This window comes from Centruroides sculpturatus, unplaced genomic scaffold (genome assembly GCF_000671375.1).
Source record: "Centruroides sculpturatus isolate CEXI.00-Female unplaced genomic scaffold, Cexi_2.0 scaffold2312, whole genome shotgun sequence".
Classification (NCBI taxonomy): domain Eukaryota; kingdom Metazoa; phylum Arthropoda; class Arachnida; order Scorpiones; family Buthidae; genus Centruroides; species Centruroides sculpturatus.
Window position 1 is genome coordinate 13,035 of NW_019386404.1, and position 16,767 is coordinate 29,801.

The 16,767-nt window shown below is 33.3% G+C and overlaps 2 protein-coding genes across 3 annotated transcripts; one reads left to right on the forward strand and one right to left on the reverse strand.

The window, feature by feature from the left end:
• Nucleotides 1-749: 749 nt before the first annotated feature.
• On the forward strand, nucleotides 750-9,327 carry LOC111614847 (prominin-like protein). Of its 2 annotated transcripts, XM_023356213.1 has the most exons (5): nucleotides 750-1,272; nucleotides 1,340-1,429; nucleotides 1,497-1,618; nucleotides 6,792-6,842; nucleotides 7,029-9,327. In XM_023356213.1, exons 1-5 carry the CDS (start codon nucleotides 1,240-1,242, stop codon nucleotides 7,297-7,299), a joined length of 567 nt encoding a protein of 188 aa, XP_023211981.1. In that variant the 5' UTR covers nucleotides 750-1,239; the 3' UTR covers nucleotides 7,300-9,327. The 2 variants fall into 2 exon arrangements, with proteins under 2 accessions (XP_023211981.1, XP_023211982.1); XM_023356214.1 differs by lacking the exon at nucleotides 6,792-6,842 and having other exon boundaries at nucleotides 797-1,272.
• LOC111614846 (pentatricopeptide repeat-containing protein 1, mitochondrial-like) lies at nucleotides 9,316-15,494 on the reverse strand. Its single transcript, XM_023356212.1, has 9 exons — nucleotides 14,997-15,494; nucleotides 13,588-13,722; nucleotides 13,317-13,526; nucleotides 13,130-13,240; nucleotides 12,499-12,869; nucleotides 10,875-11,103; nucleotides 10,689-10,805; nucleotides 10,413-10,601; nucleotides 9,316-9,516 (listed from the first exon to the last, which is right to left on the reverse strand). The coding sequence occupies exons 1-9, from the start codon at nucleotides 15,381-15,383 to the stop codon at nucleotides 9,382-9,384; spliced, it is 1,884 nt and encodes a 627-aa protein (XP_023211980.1). The 5' UTR covers nucleotides 15,384-15,494; the 3' UTR covers nucleotides 9,316-9,381.
• Nucleotides 15,495-16,767: the final 1,273 nt, after the last annotated feature.

Genomic DNA, 16,767 nt, shown 5'->3' on the forward strand with positions numbered 1-16,767 from the left:
TGTTGGCATCCATTGATGCCCTGTGGAAAGCGTGGTACTCTCACGTTTTGGTGTGCCAAATTTTTAACAGATTTAGGTCAATAGTACGTACGAATTTTACTCTTTTTGAAAATATTATTGTAGCATGTTAAATTTTTATGGTTAGCTTTATTTTAATTGTTTAAATTTTGTCTTATGGTACATATAGTGGTGTTAAATTAGCAGTTTTTAATCCTCAATCCTCATCTAGATGATTGTTTGTTAATATGAGCACCTCTTCGGATTATTGTATCTATAGAATTTTTATACCTGTTTCTGCATCAGTTCCTCCATTTGTTGTTTAATTTTGGTAACCGAAACTTAAACGAGCAAATGATTTTAGACTCTGCAGTTTTTTAATCTCCTATACAAAAATGAGTTGTAATCTCGTGACTTCTTTATACATATAAGTCCTTATACACCCACATGAATGCAGATAGCTGCAGTTATAAATGTGATATAGAGTTATATTAAAGTGACTATGTACTTTGAGACAAAATCACTTGTGGTGTACTTAGCCTTAAAATTTGGAAGTTAGTACTCCCGTCTTGAAAACAATGCATGGTATGGAAAAAGTTGATTACAAAGTTGTAGAGTGTGAACAATTTACTGCAAATGGACACCCCACATACGTGATTAGAGTGAATAGGAAGTGTGAAATGCTAATTTTTTGCTATTTGATTCCTGTCAATGCTACATTACTAACTGCATCACAAAGCATGGAAAATGAAACTTTGTTCTAGACATAGACAAGGCAAATCATTCCAAGGAGTATTGCGAGAAGGTGCTATTATACAGAGAATATGGTTGTTGTGTCATTTTTCGGTCACCCTACCTGTTTCTCACAGTTTGTTGTATTTAAATTTGTTACACTTTAAATTGTATTTCGACTTGTTAAGCAATGCAAAGACAGTCAATGATAACTTTAGTAAAACCAATATTAAGAGCTATGCAAGAGAACTAAAAGGACCTATATTGACTATATTAAGACAAGAATATGAAATAAATTTATTTTTAAATAATGGTTGAATGGTGAAACTATTATATTTTTATTCTGTTTGTAAACTTCTTTTTTCAAAGTTTTTTTGTTTTGTTTTGAAGCATTGGCGTGCATGAATTTTAATGGCAAAATTCCAATATAATGCTACGTACTTATTGATTGTTTTATTTTTTTGATAATGCTAGTTGGCCGAAGAATTTATAACAGAATTTACAGGATTAATGGATCAGTACGCATTCTATGTACAGCAACAGGTAAATTTGAGATTAATTATTTGTAATATCTTATAAAAAGATTCAAATGATATCTTTATGATTTTAGGTTGAGAATAACATAGGTAAATGTGGTCCCATCAGCCAGGCTTTTAACACAAGTATCATTGCTACATGCAGTGAAATACTTCTGCCATTTGTAAGAATGATTTTACGTGTTTGGTTTTTATTAATTTCTCTTGTTAATTAATCTCATTTGTTTTTAGAATGGATTTTGGGCAAGTCTCGGTTGTTGCACTCTTCTCTGCATTCCGGGTCTTATTGTGGCAGTAATCTTATCCGTATTATATCGTCGAATAGAACCGTATCCCGGACCACTTGTCGATTCGTAAGTATAATGTTGCTTTGGTGTTATAACTGCTTTATTTTCTTCAAGGAAACTAATTTCATCTGTTAAAAATTTAATCTACTTTTTCATTTGAGGTTGTAATATGCTTAATTACAACAGTTATTTATCTTATGCTTCATTTGTACTAGAATTAACAGCACACTTACAGTATGGTCTTGTTTTACATGGTATCTCTTATTGACGGGTGCCTCACAAAATGAAATTTGTGCTCCACTCCAAGTAGTTCAGACGATTGCATAAACACTTGTGCAACCATTTACAATTAACAGATAAACATTAAAATGTGTTTAAAACATTTTACTATAACAAAGAACATTTTAGTCTAATGTTTCTCAATATATTGAGTAAAATTCAATTTTATTATACTGAGTACTTAAGGAATATAAATGCAAATCAGGGTATCAGCAAGTAGCAAGTAGTGTTTTGGAATGTCAGAAGCCAGAGAAGTATTGTTTGCCAACTTAGGAGTGAGATAATGTAACCACTCACCATCTGCATATATAAATTCCATGTAAAAGAAGACCCTATTGTGTGTAGTTAGAATTAACAAATGTTATCTAATAATTTATGTGAATAACATTTGTTTTCTTGTCAGTCTCGGTCATCTCATAAATCAATACTTCACAAATATTCATATGACAGTAGGTGGCAGAAACAAATCGGATATATGAATCAAATTTACAAAATATCTTTTGATACTAATATATTTCCCGTGGCACAAATGTAATGCTTGGAGTATGGTTATTTGCCTCATAATGTCCATTCGAGTAACTCTGACCACAAATATCTGTGATTCCATATTGGAGAACAGAAATTTTTATCACTGAAAATCTTGGAGATATTGGTCTAATCTGGTGGGAAAATGTGGTTGGTTTAGGGCAGAGGTCACCAAACTTTTTCACAGCGGGCCAGATAACTAAGAGAATGATGAGCACAAGCTATATAACCATTTTGTTCAATACAGCATACTAAATACATAATAAATAAAGACAACCTGGATATTTTTTTTACCAATACAGAAACATGATCACTGCAGCAAGCTTTTAATTGCTTTCCTTAGAAACTTCATTGCAGGTACTTATATAAAAAGCACTCTTATATCCAAAGTCACCGAATTTTTATTTCACTGATTTATCTAAAAGTTATATTACTGTCAGATGCAAAAATTAGATTGGACCAATTTTGGCATTTTTACTTACTATGTGAAAATTTAAAATAAATGTAAGTTTATCTACAATGTATGATATTTCCATATAAATAATTAGTAACACAGTGTGGCAACAGGCTGGATAAACTGATCTCGTGGGCTATAGTTTGGTGACCCTGGTTTAGGGAAAAGATTATTAAGGACTTGGCAAAACTGATCTTGTGTATACAAAGCAAATTGCATTGCCAGATCCTAACGTTCTGTTTCCAGAAAATACTGCAAAAAGTTTCAGATTCTCCTAGATTTAAAATAAATATTATGTAACAAATACAAAAATTGCGACATGAATAATTACATAATTACATACAGTATCTTAGCTATTAATTAATTTACCACAATTTATGGAATATAAGATGCAATTTTTGTCCATAAAGGGCTCAAAAAATTGCCCCACATCCTATGTGAAGTTTCAGTCTCCTAAAGGGTAATGCATTCCCCAAACAGCCAATAGATTACTGTGTAATCTCTATCTAGCCCAACTTATGAATAAAAATGTTATTGTTTAATTAATTAAAATTAATAATAATAATATTTTTATTTAAAATATAATTATTTAAAATATTACTTAGATAAAGGAGACGATTATTAATCATTTATCATATGCACCCAACTCTTTGAAGTTAAGTAATAACCTTTTCTATTTGTTGTCACTTGTCACAGTTATCTTATATGGATAGTTTAAATATACTAAATACTTTTTTCATAAATATTCTGTGCCAAAATGGGGGGTAGTCTTATATGCCATGAAATATGCTAATATAGATACACTAAAGTTTCCATATAGCATGCTTATTATCTCTATAATATGGTGTTTGGTTGCCAGATTGCTTAACATACCATGGATGTTAAGTTACAATTGCAGGCCTGTTGAGAGCTTTTAAGGGGGGTCCCCCATAAAAACTCTCAACTCTGAATGCTACCTTAGACTAAACTCTACCTTAAATACTTTTAAATTACTTTCACCTCTGATAGAGTGGTATTTTTTATAAATGTGTTAGCTCACGACTTTCAGAAGCTGTACATAAACCTTGTAGTGATGGATAATTGAATACTCTCATTCAGTTTGTTTGAATATGGACCAGTTATGAGCATATAAAATTTTCTAAAATAAATAAATTGGAATTTGTTAACTACTCGCTAAAAAGTTTGATTAATTTTTAGACATTTTATCATAGGAAGTTACAGAAATCCAAGTAACGTGTTTTGTCATTGCCACATTCCAAATTTTTCCGAGAGAATGATTGTCAAACTCCAATTTATTTAATTTTATTGAAAATAAAAGTTAATTCTTTTTAACCAGTAGAGTGATTCAATTTCTAATTTCATTCACAAGTTAAATCAGTATAAAAAGTCCTGTTAATAAATTACAGTCACATTAGACTAATATTGATAAAATAACAATTTAAAGGACTAGAAGCATTAATTAAACCAAGTTATTTAGTTTAGGACATTTTTTAACGAACTTCTGGAATATGTTTGAACTTTTTAAGAATTTGACTGTTGCCGCTTTATTTGTAAATCAAAGTTTCATATTATTTGTCCCATTTTTGATTACCAAAACAAACAAAACATTGATAAAGCTTAGTCTCTAAGCAATTGCCAATCAAGATTTGAAATACAGTAGAGCGTCGATTATCTGAATGCCGATCATCCGAAACGTTGGTTAACCGAAAGCGTTCCAGTCGGACTGTGTCATGCTGAATCGAACGTTTTTGATACTAGATTAACTTCTAAAGTATAGTGAATGGTTGTCTCTTTAATCCAAAAATATTTCTCTCGGTAGACTCTTACAGCAAGTCAGGTCCAGAAACTTTTATTGTATTTTCAATTCATATGCATTTCAAACTGGTTTCATTTTCCAGTTCCTCTTCAGTGCTCTATAATTACAATTACAGAATTATAATTACAGATATTGAGTTTACAAAAAATACAAATTAAAAATAAGATGCGTAGAGATGTCAGATAACACAACGGAAACATTATTACTAGTACCTTTAAGAACATTATTACAAGAAAAATTTTTTTTATTTCATTTCTTTGATCCTANATTAATTATTTGAAAATAGGTTTTATGATTGTATTATTATTATTATTTATAAGATTGTTTAATCATATTACGGTTTATGCCAAGAAGGATAATTTCATATGATAAATACAAGTACCATATGAATGTAACTCGGGAAAAAGAAGTGTGTAAAGTTCTTAAAGGTACTAGTAATAATGTTTCCGTTGTGTTATCTGACATCTCTACGCATCTTATTTTTAATTTGTATTTTTTGTAAACTCAATATCTGTAATTATAATTCTGTAATTGTAATTCTAGAGCACTGAATATCTCTAATAATTCTGTAATTGTAACTATAGAGCACTAAAGAGGAACTGGAAAATGAAACCAGTTCGAAATGCATATGAATTGAAAATACAATAACAGTTTCTGGACCTGACTTGCTGTAAGAGTCTACCGAGAGAAATATTTTCGAATTAAAGAGAGAACCATTCACTGAACGAATATACAGCTACAACTAGTAAATTCTAAAGTATAATTTTTGTTTTTATATTTTTCAATATATTTATTTTGTTTGTACAAAATTAAAAAATAATTTTTAACGATACAATAGCCATAATTATTATTATAAAAATTTTTGTTAGGCTTAACATCAACGAAAATTCAACTTGAAGCGACACGCAACAGAGAAAATTTTAAACATGGGATATATTAATATACTATTATTGGGATATACTAAAATATTATATTAATAATGTATTTTTTCGTACATAATCGGTTATCCAAAAAATCGATTTTCCAAATAACCCCAGTTTCCAATTGATTCAGATAATTGTCTCTCTACTGTATCATCAATTTTGTAACTTTGCACATTTTTGCAGAATGTGATTGTTTAGTTACTCTTAAAACTTTTAATCAAAAAGTATAAACATAATCTGAAAGTGATATTCTGTCGTAACATTTTGTAACTGCTGGCATGCCTCGGAGATAATATGGGTTCAATTTTGGACTGTTATGATAAAGTGAGTTGCGCGAATGTTTTGGTATCTGTGGTGCTTACAAAAGTTACATACTCTCATTCGCTCCATACACGCTCCATACTGTAGTCTATTAAGTGTGCAATAGCATTAGGTCTAAAAAAAGTACATACCTGTATCTTAATTTAAAAGTTCTAATCAGGCACCTTTGGCATGTGGTAATGTTTCCTTAAATCTCACAAACTGATCTCTGTTATCTTCGACTTTTCTTCTACAGTTTCCTCATTTCTCTAAGAGAGACTAAGGAGTGAGACCTTAAGGTCTCGCTCCTGATTAGACTTTGACTTACAGAAATGTTGTGGGCGGTTTGATTTTTATTTTTGGTGCCAAAAATTTCTCCTTGTCGGCAATGAAAATGTTTTGCATTTGCATTTTGGCTCTATTTGGTGTAAAAGAGCTATCTTCCCACCCATCTTGGCATTCAACATGCCTTCAAAAGCATTTAAAAGAAGCAAGACTCTTCTTTTCACTTGAACAATTAAAGGCTGTTGTAGTTATCCATTGATCTAATTTATATATAGATCAACAACCAGAATCGTCACAACCTTCAATTTGTAAAAGTTAGCTCAATAATCAATCGAGCTTGGCTAATTAAATACACAGATTAATAGATTATTTTGACCAAAGGTAGTTGATTAAGTTCCCATCTTGAATTAAGTCTAATTGTAGAATTAAATTAATTTAGAATATCCTAGAAGTGATATAGTGCTGGATCTGGATCAATCTTTTCTGTCTTATCGATTAAATTCACCATTGATAAATATGTGCCTATGAAACTTTACACATCCTTTGACTGTTAAAGTTCATTTTCTGTTTCTTAACACACATCTTTCCTCTTTCGTCTCATCTCATCTTAAATATATTCTGCTTAACATTCTTATCTGACTGCAATGCTGTTTACAGGGAATACAATTCCGACAGTTACGTCGACAGGGATAATATTCCATTAGCACAGTAAGTTTCTAACTCTTGCAGCTTTAAATGCTATGTTTTGTCTTATTGCACGTGTAGTATTTTTACCTTGTGCATGTTTTTTTGCTTCGTTTTTCTTATTCGTCTAAGATCGGGCTGAAGCTTCTCACGACGCGGATTACTAAACCGTTCTCTGCAGTCGTTACAACTTTTTAATTTGTCTTTCAGGGTCAACAGAAAGAGAGGAGAGAGACAGATATATGAGAATCGTAATGGTTACATTCATGACTACAGTCCAGGATACCAGGAAGCTTCTGTCAGTTTTCTACCCAATCATGCCGAATACCCTAGAGATGTGGGACCCACCGACTCTACTGCTTTTGCCAACTACCAGCCTCTGCGCCAATCTTCATGTCGGACAACACCCACGGCACCCGCCGACTTTTCTCCCACTCAGGACTACATCAAACCACCACCGTACTACTTTCCGGGACCATGAGCCAAGAGAACACTACATTCCTTTAAGACTCTCTCACTGTCATTCTATATTGATCGTGTGCTATGCTCGGTCAAAAATTCAGAGAGCAATTTTTTTGACATAGCATAATTTTTATGTAAATATTTATTTTGTGTCGATTCTTTTTTGATATTGTAGTCTTATTTTTAATGTTTTATTTCGTAAGTTAACTATTTTTTAGATTAATTTTCTTATCTGATGTATTGGGACGAGATTTTTGTAATGACAACTGCAATGTGTTACCAAATTTTTTTTGAAACTATAACATTCCAAAGCATTCTTTATTGTACCAGAAATCAATTATTTGTAATTTTCATTCAAACACCAAGAATTTATGGCTTTCGGTCAATGACACTTCAGTGGCATTATCGTTTATTTATATGTAGCTTTTTAAGCCCATGACACAATTTTAGTCCAGTATATCAGGCAGCTCTCTCTAGTATTTATAGTTTGATTCCGAAACCATTAAGAATGTCTGAAATGCAGTGTACATTTTGGACAACGTTAAACATTTCGGATGCCTCCACACATGCATAATTGCCATAGAGAAGAAACATTCTGTTGGCATCCATTGATGCCCTGTGGAAAGCGTGGTACTCTCACGTTTTGGTGTGCCAAATTTTTAACAGATTTAGGTCAATAGTACGTACGAATTTTACTCTTTTTGAAAATATTATTGTAGCATGTTAAATTTTTATGGTTAGCTTTATTTTAATTGTTTAAATTTTGTCTTATGGTACATATAGTGGTGTTAAATTAGCAGTTTTTAATCCTCAATCCTCATCTAGATGATTGTTTGTTAATATGAGCACCTCTTCGGATTATTGTATCTATAGAATTTTTATACCTGTTTCTGCATCAGTTCCTCCATTTGTTGTTTAATTTTGGTAACCGAAACTTAAACGAGCAAATGATTTTAGACTCTGCAGTTTTTTAATCTCCTATACAAAAATGAGTTGTAATCTCGTGACTTCTTTATACATATATATTATAAATACATGTTGCGTGTTTCATACGCATTTGTGCAGAGCATTAAAACGTGATATTTTGAATCTTTTCAGTTGTTTAAACAAAATATAACATTCTAAATGCATTGCTCATGACAAAATCTTTCCCTCCAGATCGCGGTTACCAAGATTAAAAAAATTGTGTACATAGCGTCGAATGGCAGTTAATGTTAAAAGTTTAGAAGGATCGTGTTGAAATTTTAATAGGAAGAAGACGTGCCGTTTCTACGGGGAACGTCTGCTAAATCCATAAGGAAGATCGCGACGTGACTACTTCCCGCGACGCACAATCGTGTTCAATGATGGTCGACGAATCGAACGTTCCGCGAGTTTCGGTACACCCATGTGGGATTCCCGTAGACATTGAGGACCGTACATTCGCCCCATCTGTAAATATTTAACCCGTAGAGGTTTGACGTTCATCCCATACATTTCATTCTAGAACAGTTGATATTTGTTTAGAAGTTTGCAAAATATATTTTATGGCAATCACGGTGCTTACATGAAGAGTTATATTTTCAACGTCAGTTAACAATAAAATTTTGTATAAACAGAATGTATTTTCTATATATATAGTTCTTTAAAATCTCTTTATTTGTGAGTCTTTATAATGACACAACCGTTTTTGTGTGCTAAATATATAAATATATATATAATGTATATTTCACAATTTTTATATTTTCCATGGTGAAATATTTGCATATAAATGTAGATCTGTTAATATTTTCACATCTTTAATGTGTATTGCATATTGCAACTCGTAAAACTCTTGAAAAACCATGTCAATTTGTTGCATAAGCGTTGTGACAAGTGTTTACGAGAAACATTGCTAGCTCGAGGAGACGCAACTGTCGTCTTTAATTGCTGTTACGAATCTCTCGATCACCTTGCTCATTCTGTAACAGACGTCATCTGTGATGAGGGATGTATCCCGTCCAAAAAAACTCCTCTGTTTAGAGGAAATTGTAAAATTAAGAATCTCCAAATAAAATTAAATATAGTACAGGTTTTGTTTATTTACAGAAACTAACAAAATCACATTATTTACACGTGCAGATCAGATTTTTACTTTGTATTGATCCCATGGATGTTGTGGTAGTTCAACTTCTACAGAACGCAACCAGGGTTTGTAGTTCAGACAGAATATTTTGCACCAGTGCAATTGTTGTTTGTTTATGTATTCACCTCTGGCCTGTAAAACAAATGTTAAAAATATATCTATAAACAAGAAAGTGACACATTGCAATGATGTTTAAATCAGCATCCTGTTAGACATGACAATAATTTAGGGTCTTCCAAAAAGAAAATTAATATTGCTACCATTTTAATTATTGTAATTATTATCTAAGGACATCATAATGTACATTGGGCAAATGTAAAACTTGGACAGTTTTCTGTTACGAAGAAATTGTCACACTGCACACATCCAATCAATACACAAAATTCTTCCTACACTTGCCATGGCACATCCATCATCATTCCTCCCACGGTTTCTGCAGATTACTTGTATTGCGTGATAACAAGTGATTCTGACTTTTAAAATTGCAGAAAGCAAAACACCTCTGTTCCCAAGTCACCATTTTCATTTACTGTGATGCTTACTGGCAGTAGACGATGAGACTCTGATGATTAAAATGGCATCAATAGAGTCAATTACTTAATTTTCATTTTGGAAGACTCAGATATTGTTGAGCCCTCTTTTGAATTGGTCATCACATGTTTGTCATTAAATGAAACATCAATATCAAACTTAGTTGTATCAAGACCTTTGTGTGAACACCCTCGAACACAATCTGAATTTGTTTGAGGGTGAGGTTTTCTATGTACTTCCACTTTGAATATGTGTAACTACTGATTTATTTGCTTAATAGAAACATTTGTTATGTTCTAAGTGACTAATTAGTTTGTAAATTCAGTTTACAAACTCTCAAAGGATGGATTTCAATCCGTTACTGAAAAGTTTGTGGATACAGCAGGTAGCAAGAAATTATTATTGACTATAATTTCCAACTTATTTTAGTGTTTATAAATTACACATCTAAAACTGCATTATTCTATCCACACTTTTGATTTCAAAAATGCACTTACATTTTTAATCTGTAATTCATCTGCCACTTTTCTGGCTTTCTCCAAATTCTCCAATAACTTAGAATCGGGTCTGATCTCTAATTTCTTCATAGCATTCATCACGTCCAGAAGGTATCTGAAATCCTTTGCTAGTGCTGCCGATTTTGCTAATGCGCCGATAATTTCTACAGACGGTTGAATATCTGCTGCCTGTAACAACATTGGATGACCATTTATTCACATAATTTTAGAGTCAAATACATTAAAATCCATACAAATCAAATACTGGACACCGACCTCCATGTCAGCAAGTAGCTTGTTGCCTTCGGATCTCTCCACACAGCCGAGAGCCAGGACGCCATATGTCACAATATCGACCTTCAGATTATACTTGCTAATCATGTCCAATACTTCCTATTATGTAAACAAATTGTTTGAAATTCAGTTTCTGCACAAAAATATTTTTAAAGCCTTAATACTAACCAATGCCTTTTTAAAATCCTTTCTAAATTGTCTTTTTTTGATCAAAAGATTAAAGAAGTCGACATCCGGTTTAATTTTGTATTTTTCGATGGCTGTCAGCAGAGATTCCTCCGCCTCAGATGTGGAGGGGATGCAGTCAAGCAGGATGCTGACCGTCTTTATATCTGGTTTCACACCAAGAGAGACCATGCTGGAAAGAACACCTTCTGCTCCGCCAATAACTAGCAATCTATAAAATAAAATCTTCATTACATCAAATATTCTGCAAAGTATTTATTTACCTTTGCACTTGTTTGGAAACATGGATTACTTATTAGATATACAGGGTGAGTGGAAAGTAACCAAACATTGAAAACTCACTATAGTTTCTATATTTCTAAAACAAAGATAATCAAAATTATTTTACATGTACTTTATTAAATGGAAATGTGGATGTGTATCTTCAAATTCAATGTACACATAGGCACCATCCACCAACTTTCTCAAACGACCAGGATTGTGATATGGATGGATGGCCATTTCTGTAGGCATCCACAACTGAACCCGTGGTCATTAGCTTCAAATGACAATTCTCAGTTATTTTTGGGCAGATTGTGGCACGACGTCCCTTTACCATATGTCGTTATCTCTGCATGGCAACCGCTGATTTCCATACCTCACAGCATGCAGCAATCTGCACTTGCTCTTGAACAGACAAGCAGTAAGCCAACTTTTTTGCTACAGTGAGTGTGGCCTCTCTCGGTCACTGCCCACACCACTGATGAGGGAATTATAAAAATCCATTGATTGATGTAAATGCATAGACAATTTTTATTATGAATGTATTATTATTACAAAAATTATAGTGTTTTCTAAATACCTAATTACTTTCCATCCACTCTGTATAAAGAGATTAAACATTTTCAAGCATTCAGGTTTTATTGCTGTCTACTAATCATTTTAATCCTTATAAGTTGATTTTTCTCACAGCAAATAGTCTTGATTAAATGATGACTGATTTTATTGTGACATATTTAAAACACAAAAAATGCATTTTGGGCTAATGTAATGTTTTAGCCCCTCTTCAGTGCTATTTAAAAAACATTACAATAAATCATGACATAATATTAAAACAAATAATCATAACAGTATATAACAAATAATAGTAAATAACTCCATCAAAAACCAGAATCCATATAAGAATAATTTGAGATTTGGTCAGCCAAAAGAAAGCACAAGTTATGCAACAAACTTCTTTACAAATTGTTGGACACAAGAATAGAGACACAACTCAAAAAAATAGTTCTTCCAGAACAGCTATTTAAAAGTTTCTTGTTTCCTGCAAGGCTTTGTCGTGATCTTGGATTTTTAAAATTTTTAAATTTTTTTTGGAAATAAATATTAGTGTTTGTTCTTCCACACAAAAATATGGGGAGTTTGCTGTACATTTCTACAATAAACTCGAAATTGGAAATTTTTGAGTTGTGTCACTATTCTTGTGTACCAACAAAATAATAAAATGTTTAAGGTATTTTGGTATTATCTGTAAACTTATGGAGTTTTATTCTGAAACTTTATTTAACAGAATAACTTTAAAATTTTGCTTTATGTGCAATAAATGGAATGAAATCTGATTACTTCTTACCTGTATTCAGCTGACTGTAAGTTTTCCAGACCAAGAATGTCATCAGAAGACGGGGGCCTGGGGACTAGTAAATTTAATTCTGTCAGCCGTAATTCTTTCACGGGTATGATTCCTTCTTCTCTTTCCATGGCATCCATTTGGACCATGATGTTGGAAGAATCCCTGGATTCTTCTCTCACTTCGATTTGGGCCAAATTATTTTTGCCATCCATGAGTTTTTTCACTTTGGATCTTTTCAAAGGAGCCCAGTCTAGTAAGAGCTGCGTGGCAGTCTCTGGAGGTCCTACTCCGCAGTCTCTGACAGCTCTCAACAAGAGATTGTAACTGTATTTATTTGGTTGAATTTTGAATTTTTTCATTTTTCTAAACACCTGGAGAGTAATAAATTCAAATTAATATAAAATTTGTTCTGAAATTAATAAAACATCATCATATTGTAACTAGCATAATTTGCCTCTTTATAAATTGAGATTATTTAAATTAATCCAAATGTTTGGAAGGGAACTGACCTTGTTAATAATTTTGAACAGAAACCCAAAGCATAAACTTTATTCACCAAATGCATAAACTCTGTAAACTATATCCAATTTTCTTGACAGAATAAGAAAGAATAATAGACTTGTATTGATACCTGAACAGCATGAGTAAAACCGGCCTCTCTGTCCGATATGCAACTCATCAGCAGAAAGGAAAAAGTTTCTTCCGTCAGAGAATGCCCTTCCCGCTTCATTTCATCCACTATCTGAAACAGAATAGATTCTGAAGACTCTTGCAAAGATATAGATGTCTCCCAAACCAAAAAATAATAAGAAAGTTACTATAAAGGCAGTCTTCAGATCCCCGCACTTCCCAAAGGCCTTTATCATGGCATGGTAGGTGATGGTACTTGGTAGCCACGACTTCTCGATTATTCTCTGTCTCAGTTCGTGTGCCTTCTCCAGTGCCTCTTTGGGAAATGGCGATTCGGCACAGGCATTAAAGAGTCCAGTCAGAGTGGCGGGAGACGGGACCATTCCTCGGTCTCTCATCTGCAAAGGAAATGCGTTCATTCATTGTTAGGTTAAAATTGTATAAATTATGTGTACTGACCTGTTTGAACAACTTGAATGCCATTTTTGTGTGTCCCGCTCTTCCACACGCTCCGATCAAATGCGTATATATGAATTTCTTCGGATACACTTTGTCCTTCTTCATATGTGCATACAATTCCAAAGCTTCTTTTAACTAAAAAGTTTAACAAGAAAAATATTAAACATTGTTAATTTTTATAATCAGATCATTGTTAAAAGCTTATTCATGCTCCATTGCATCTGAACACAGATGGCTTTGATATACAGTATCTGAAAACTAGATGATGGATCAAAAGTCTTCATGCATACTTAACACCAACCATATTAGTGTGTGGGAGTAACAAATTCACAAGAGTATTTGATAAAAATAAACCCCAAAAAGTATTTTATGACTTGTAAGACTGTAAACTGTACTCTTTGCCTATATATATAGTCTTGCGACTCACACGGATTTGCTTTTTGGTCAGTATCGTGTGTTTTTGTCACTTTCAAAAATGTCTGTGCTGACTGAAACTTTCCTCTTCAGCCTCTTGCCACTTCTGCAGATCTGCCAAGAAAACTCCTCCACTTCTTACATGTGAATGTGTGGATCTTTGTCTGTATAGACTCATTCATCTGGATTCCACCTTGTTAAGCTCCAGCTACTCCTTAGAGGTTTGTTGTATTTTTAGTGATCAAACTTATCATGGGTGCATAATCAACCTTTTAGGTTGAGGTGCATTTAGCCTGCCGACCTCCACCCGTACAATAACAGCCTACATAGCTTATATTGGGTTCATAGTTTCAATGATAACTTTATACACTTAAAATTCAACACAAATCAAATGTTTTGTCTGTTTATAGACCATCATCAGGATATACTCAAATTCAAAAATCAGAAAACATTCCAATGCAATACAGGTTAATACAGACGAGTAGTAAAACTAGTATTAATAATATAACCGTGGAGATGACCGTATTTCTTCATCAGAGCTTACGATATTCATAGCTTCATGAGTGCAACATGCAACAGTCGCTGCACTGACAAGTTCGTCTGTGAATTTCAGAACATATTTTAGTACACCACAGTTCACTGATACACTGTTTGATGTATGCCAAAATGTATGAATTGTTAAAGAAGTAAAATAACACACTGTTTATTCTGAATGCCATCAAACAATAACTTATACTTTCATTTTCATTTTTTTTTTCATTTCATTTATTGTTGTACAAATATAGTACAGACTGGTCCCGCATTGAGTATTACCAGTTATACACATTAGATATTACAGTACTCAAGATAAAATTTTGTTACGTGCACAGAAATGATGAAAGCAAATACATATAATAGAAGAAAATAAGTCAATAAATACATAAAATAAGATAAAAAAAAAAGATAATAACTTATACTGAAAGACAAGAATTCACACTAAGTGACATTCAATTTACCTTTTTTTCTTTATTTAACTCCTTCATTCTTCTTATATAATAATGAGCCGACTTTCTATCGACAAAATTTATTTCATCGTCGCTATCATCCGACTCATCATCATCATCATCATCGTTGCATTCCTCATCATCTTCAGTAAGCAGACTCGTGACAGGTGAAGCTCGTGTTTCAGCTCGAAGCGACGGTTCCAGAGGTTCTTTTAAAGTTCCAAACGAATCTGCATCATCCTTTGGAGTAATAACATCAGAATTTTTCACAAAATAATCTATTTTCCCATTAAAACAAGTCCTAACACTAGACAAACCGACGAAATCATTGAATATAACGTAACTTCGTTTGAGTTTAAACGTTGTGACCAATCTACTTATACAACGAGCATAGAACATTTTAATTTTTCGGGCAGTTAACGATCAAATCCAGAGCTTTATCCTATTTTTTTCATTTTAGAATTTTGAAAAAACATAAACATAACAGAAATCCACGTGTATTGTACGCAACATCCAGTTAAATGTTGCCAGCTTCTTGATAACAGGTTGGCAACACGATTAAACGAAAAAAAAAACAATAATAATTTAAATATAATTTTAAAATTTAATATAAATTATTGCTTAAAATAATCTATAAATTAATTTGGTAAGCCTCAATACTGTCTAACTTCGTTTGGGAGAACGGCTGAGGGTTTAAACATGGTTCAGGTATCAAAGTAAAGCTTTTGCCCTGTAGATGATGCCGCCAAAAACAGATTTGAGAAAAGTTACAAACTTTCAGGAGAGATAGAGTATATGAGGCCGATGGGAAATCACATAGCAATGCATGGTCGGAAACGCTTTTCTGGAACTTGTTGCACCCATCGTGGCAGCTGCTCGTGTGTAAAGGTGAGAGAAGACTGTCGTTAGACTTAGTCTGAGATAGAGAGGAAAGGGGATGGAAGAGAGAGGTAGGATTAGGAGAGGCAGAGTTGATAGTTCAGATAGGGAGGATGGGTTCACTTGGAAGCATTATGCCGCATGTATTTAACTGCTCCCATTTAAAATACAGTGTGAATATAGAGTACTGTAATACAAAAGGCTATTCTGGCTTATGTTAAAGTTCCTGGGTGTTGGTGGTTCGATATTCCCTTGTTGTTGCCATGTTTTCATTTCAATGCATGTGTTTCCCTGTTGTCGTGTTGTCACATTGATTGTTTGTTAGCGCATTGGCTACTGGTTGATTTGTCAGGATGGTTGGCTTTTTCTTCGCTTTATTCTTCGTGTCTAATAGAGATTAGGCCTCTTTAGTGAAGGGCTATACTGTTTATGAACTTAATTTATTGCTATATACAGTTCCTTTTTGCTGCATAGGTCACTCGGGTTTGGCGGCCAGGATAGTCCCTGCTGAATGCAGTTTGCGTAAAGAGGACTACGCTGATAGTCATATTTTGGGCAATAGAAAAGGACGTGATGTGCGTCCCTGTTGATATATTATCACAATCATAATGCTCACTGTCACTTTTTTGAATCGGTGTAGATAATAAGGGAAGTCTCCGTGTTAAACACTGTGTTATTTTATAACTTGGCGTGAAGTATGACATGCATTGCCGTTGATTGACAGACGGAATAAAACTGCGGGTAAGCCTCCCAGTTGATGAGTTCGTCCATTCCCTTTGCCATTCTACCTTGATTGCTTCCTGTATGTGATTTTGTATATGCTGCAGAGGGATTCTGTTGAATGTAGTATATATGTTCCTGGCTGCTGCATTCCTGGCTAATTCATCTGCGTGGTCGTTTCCTT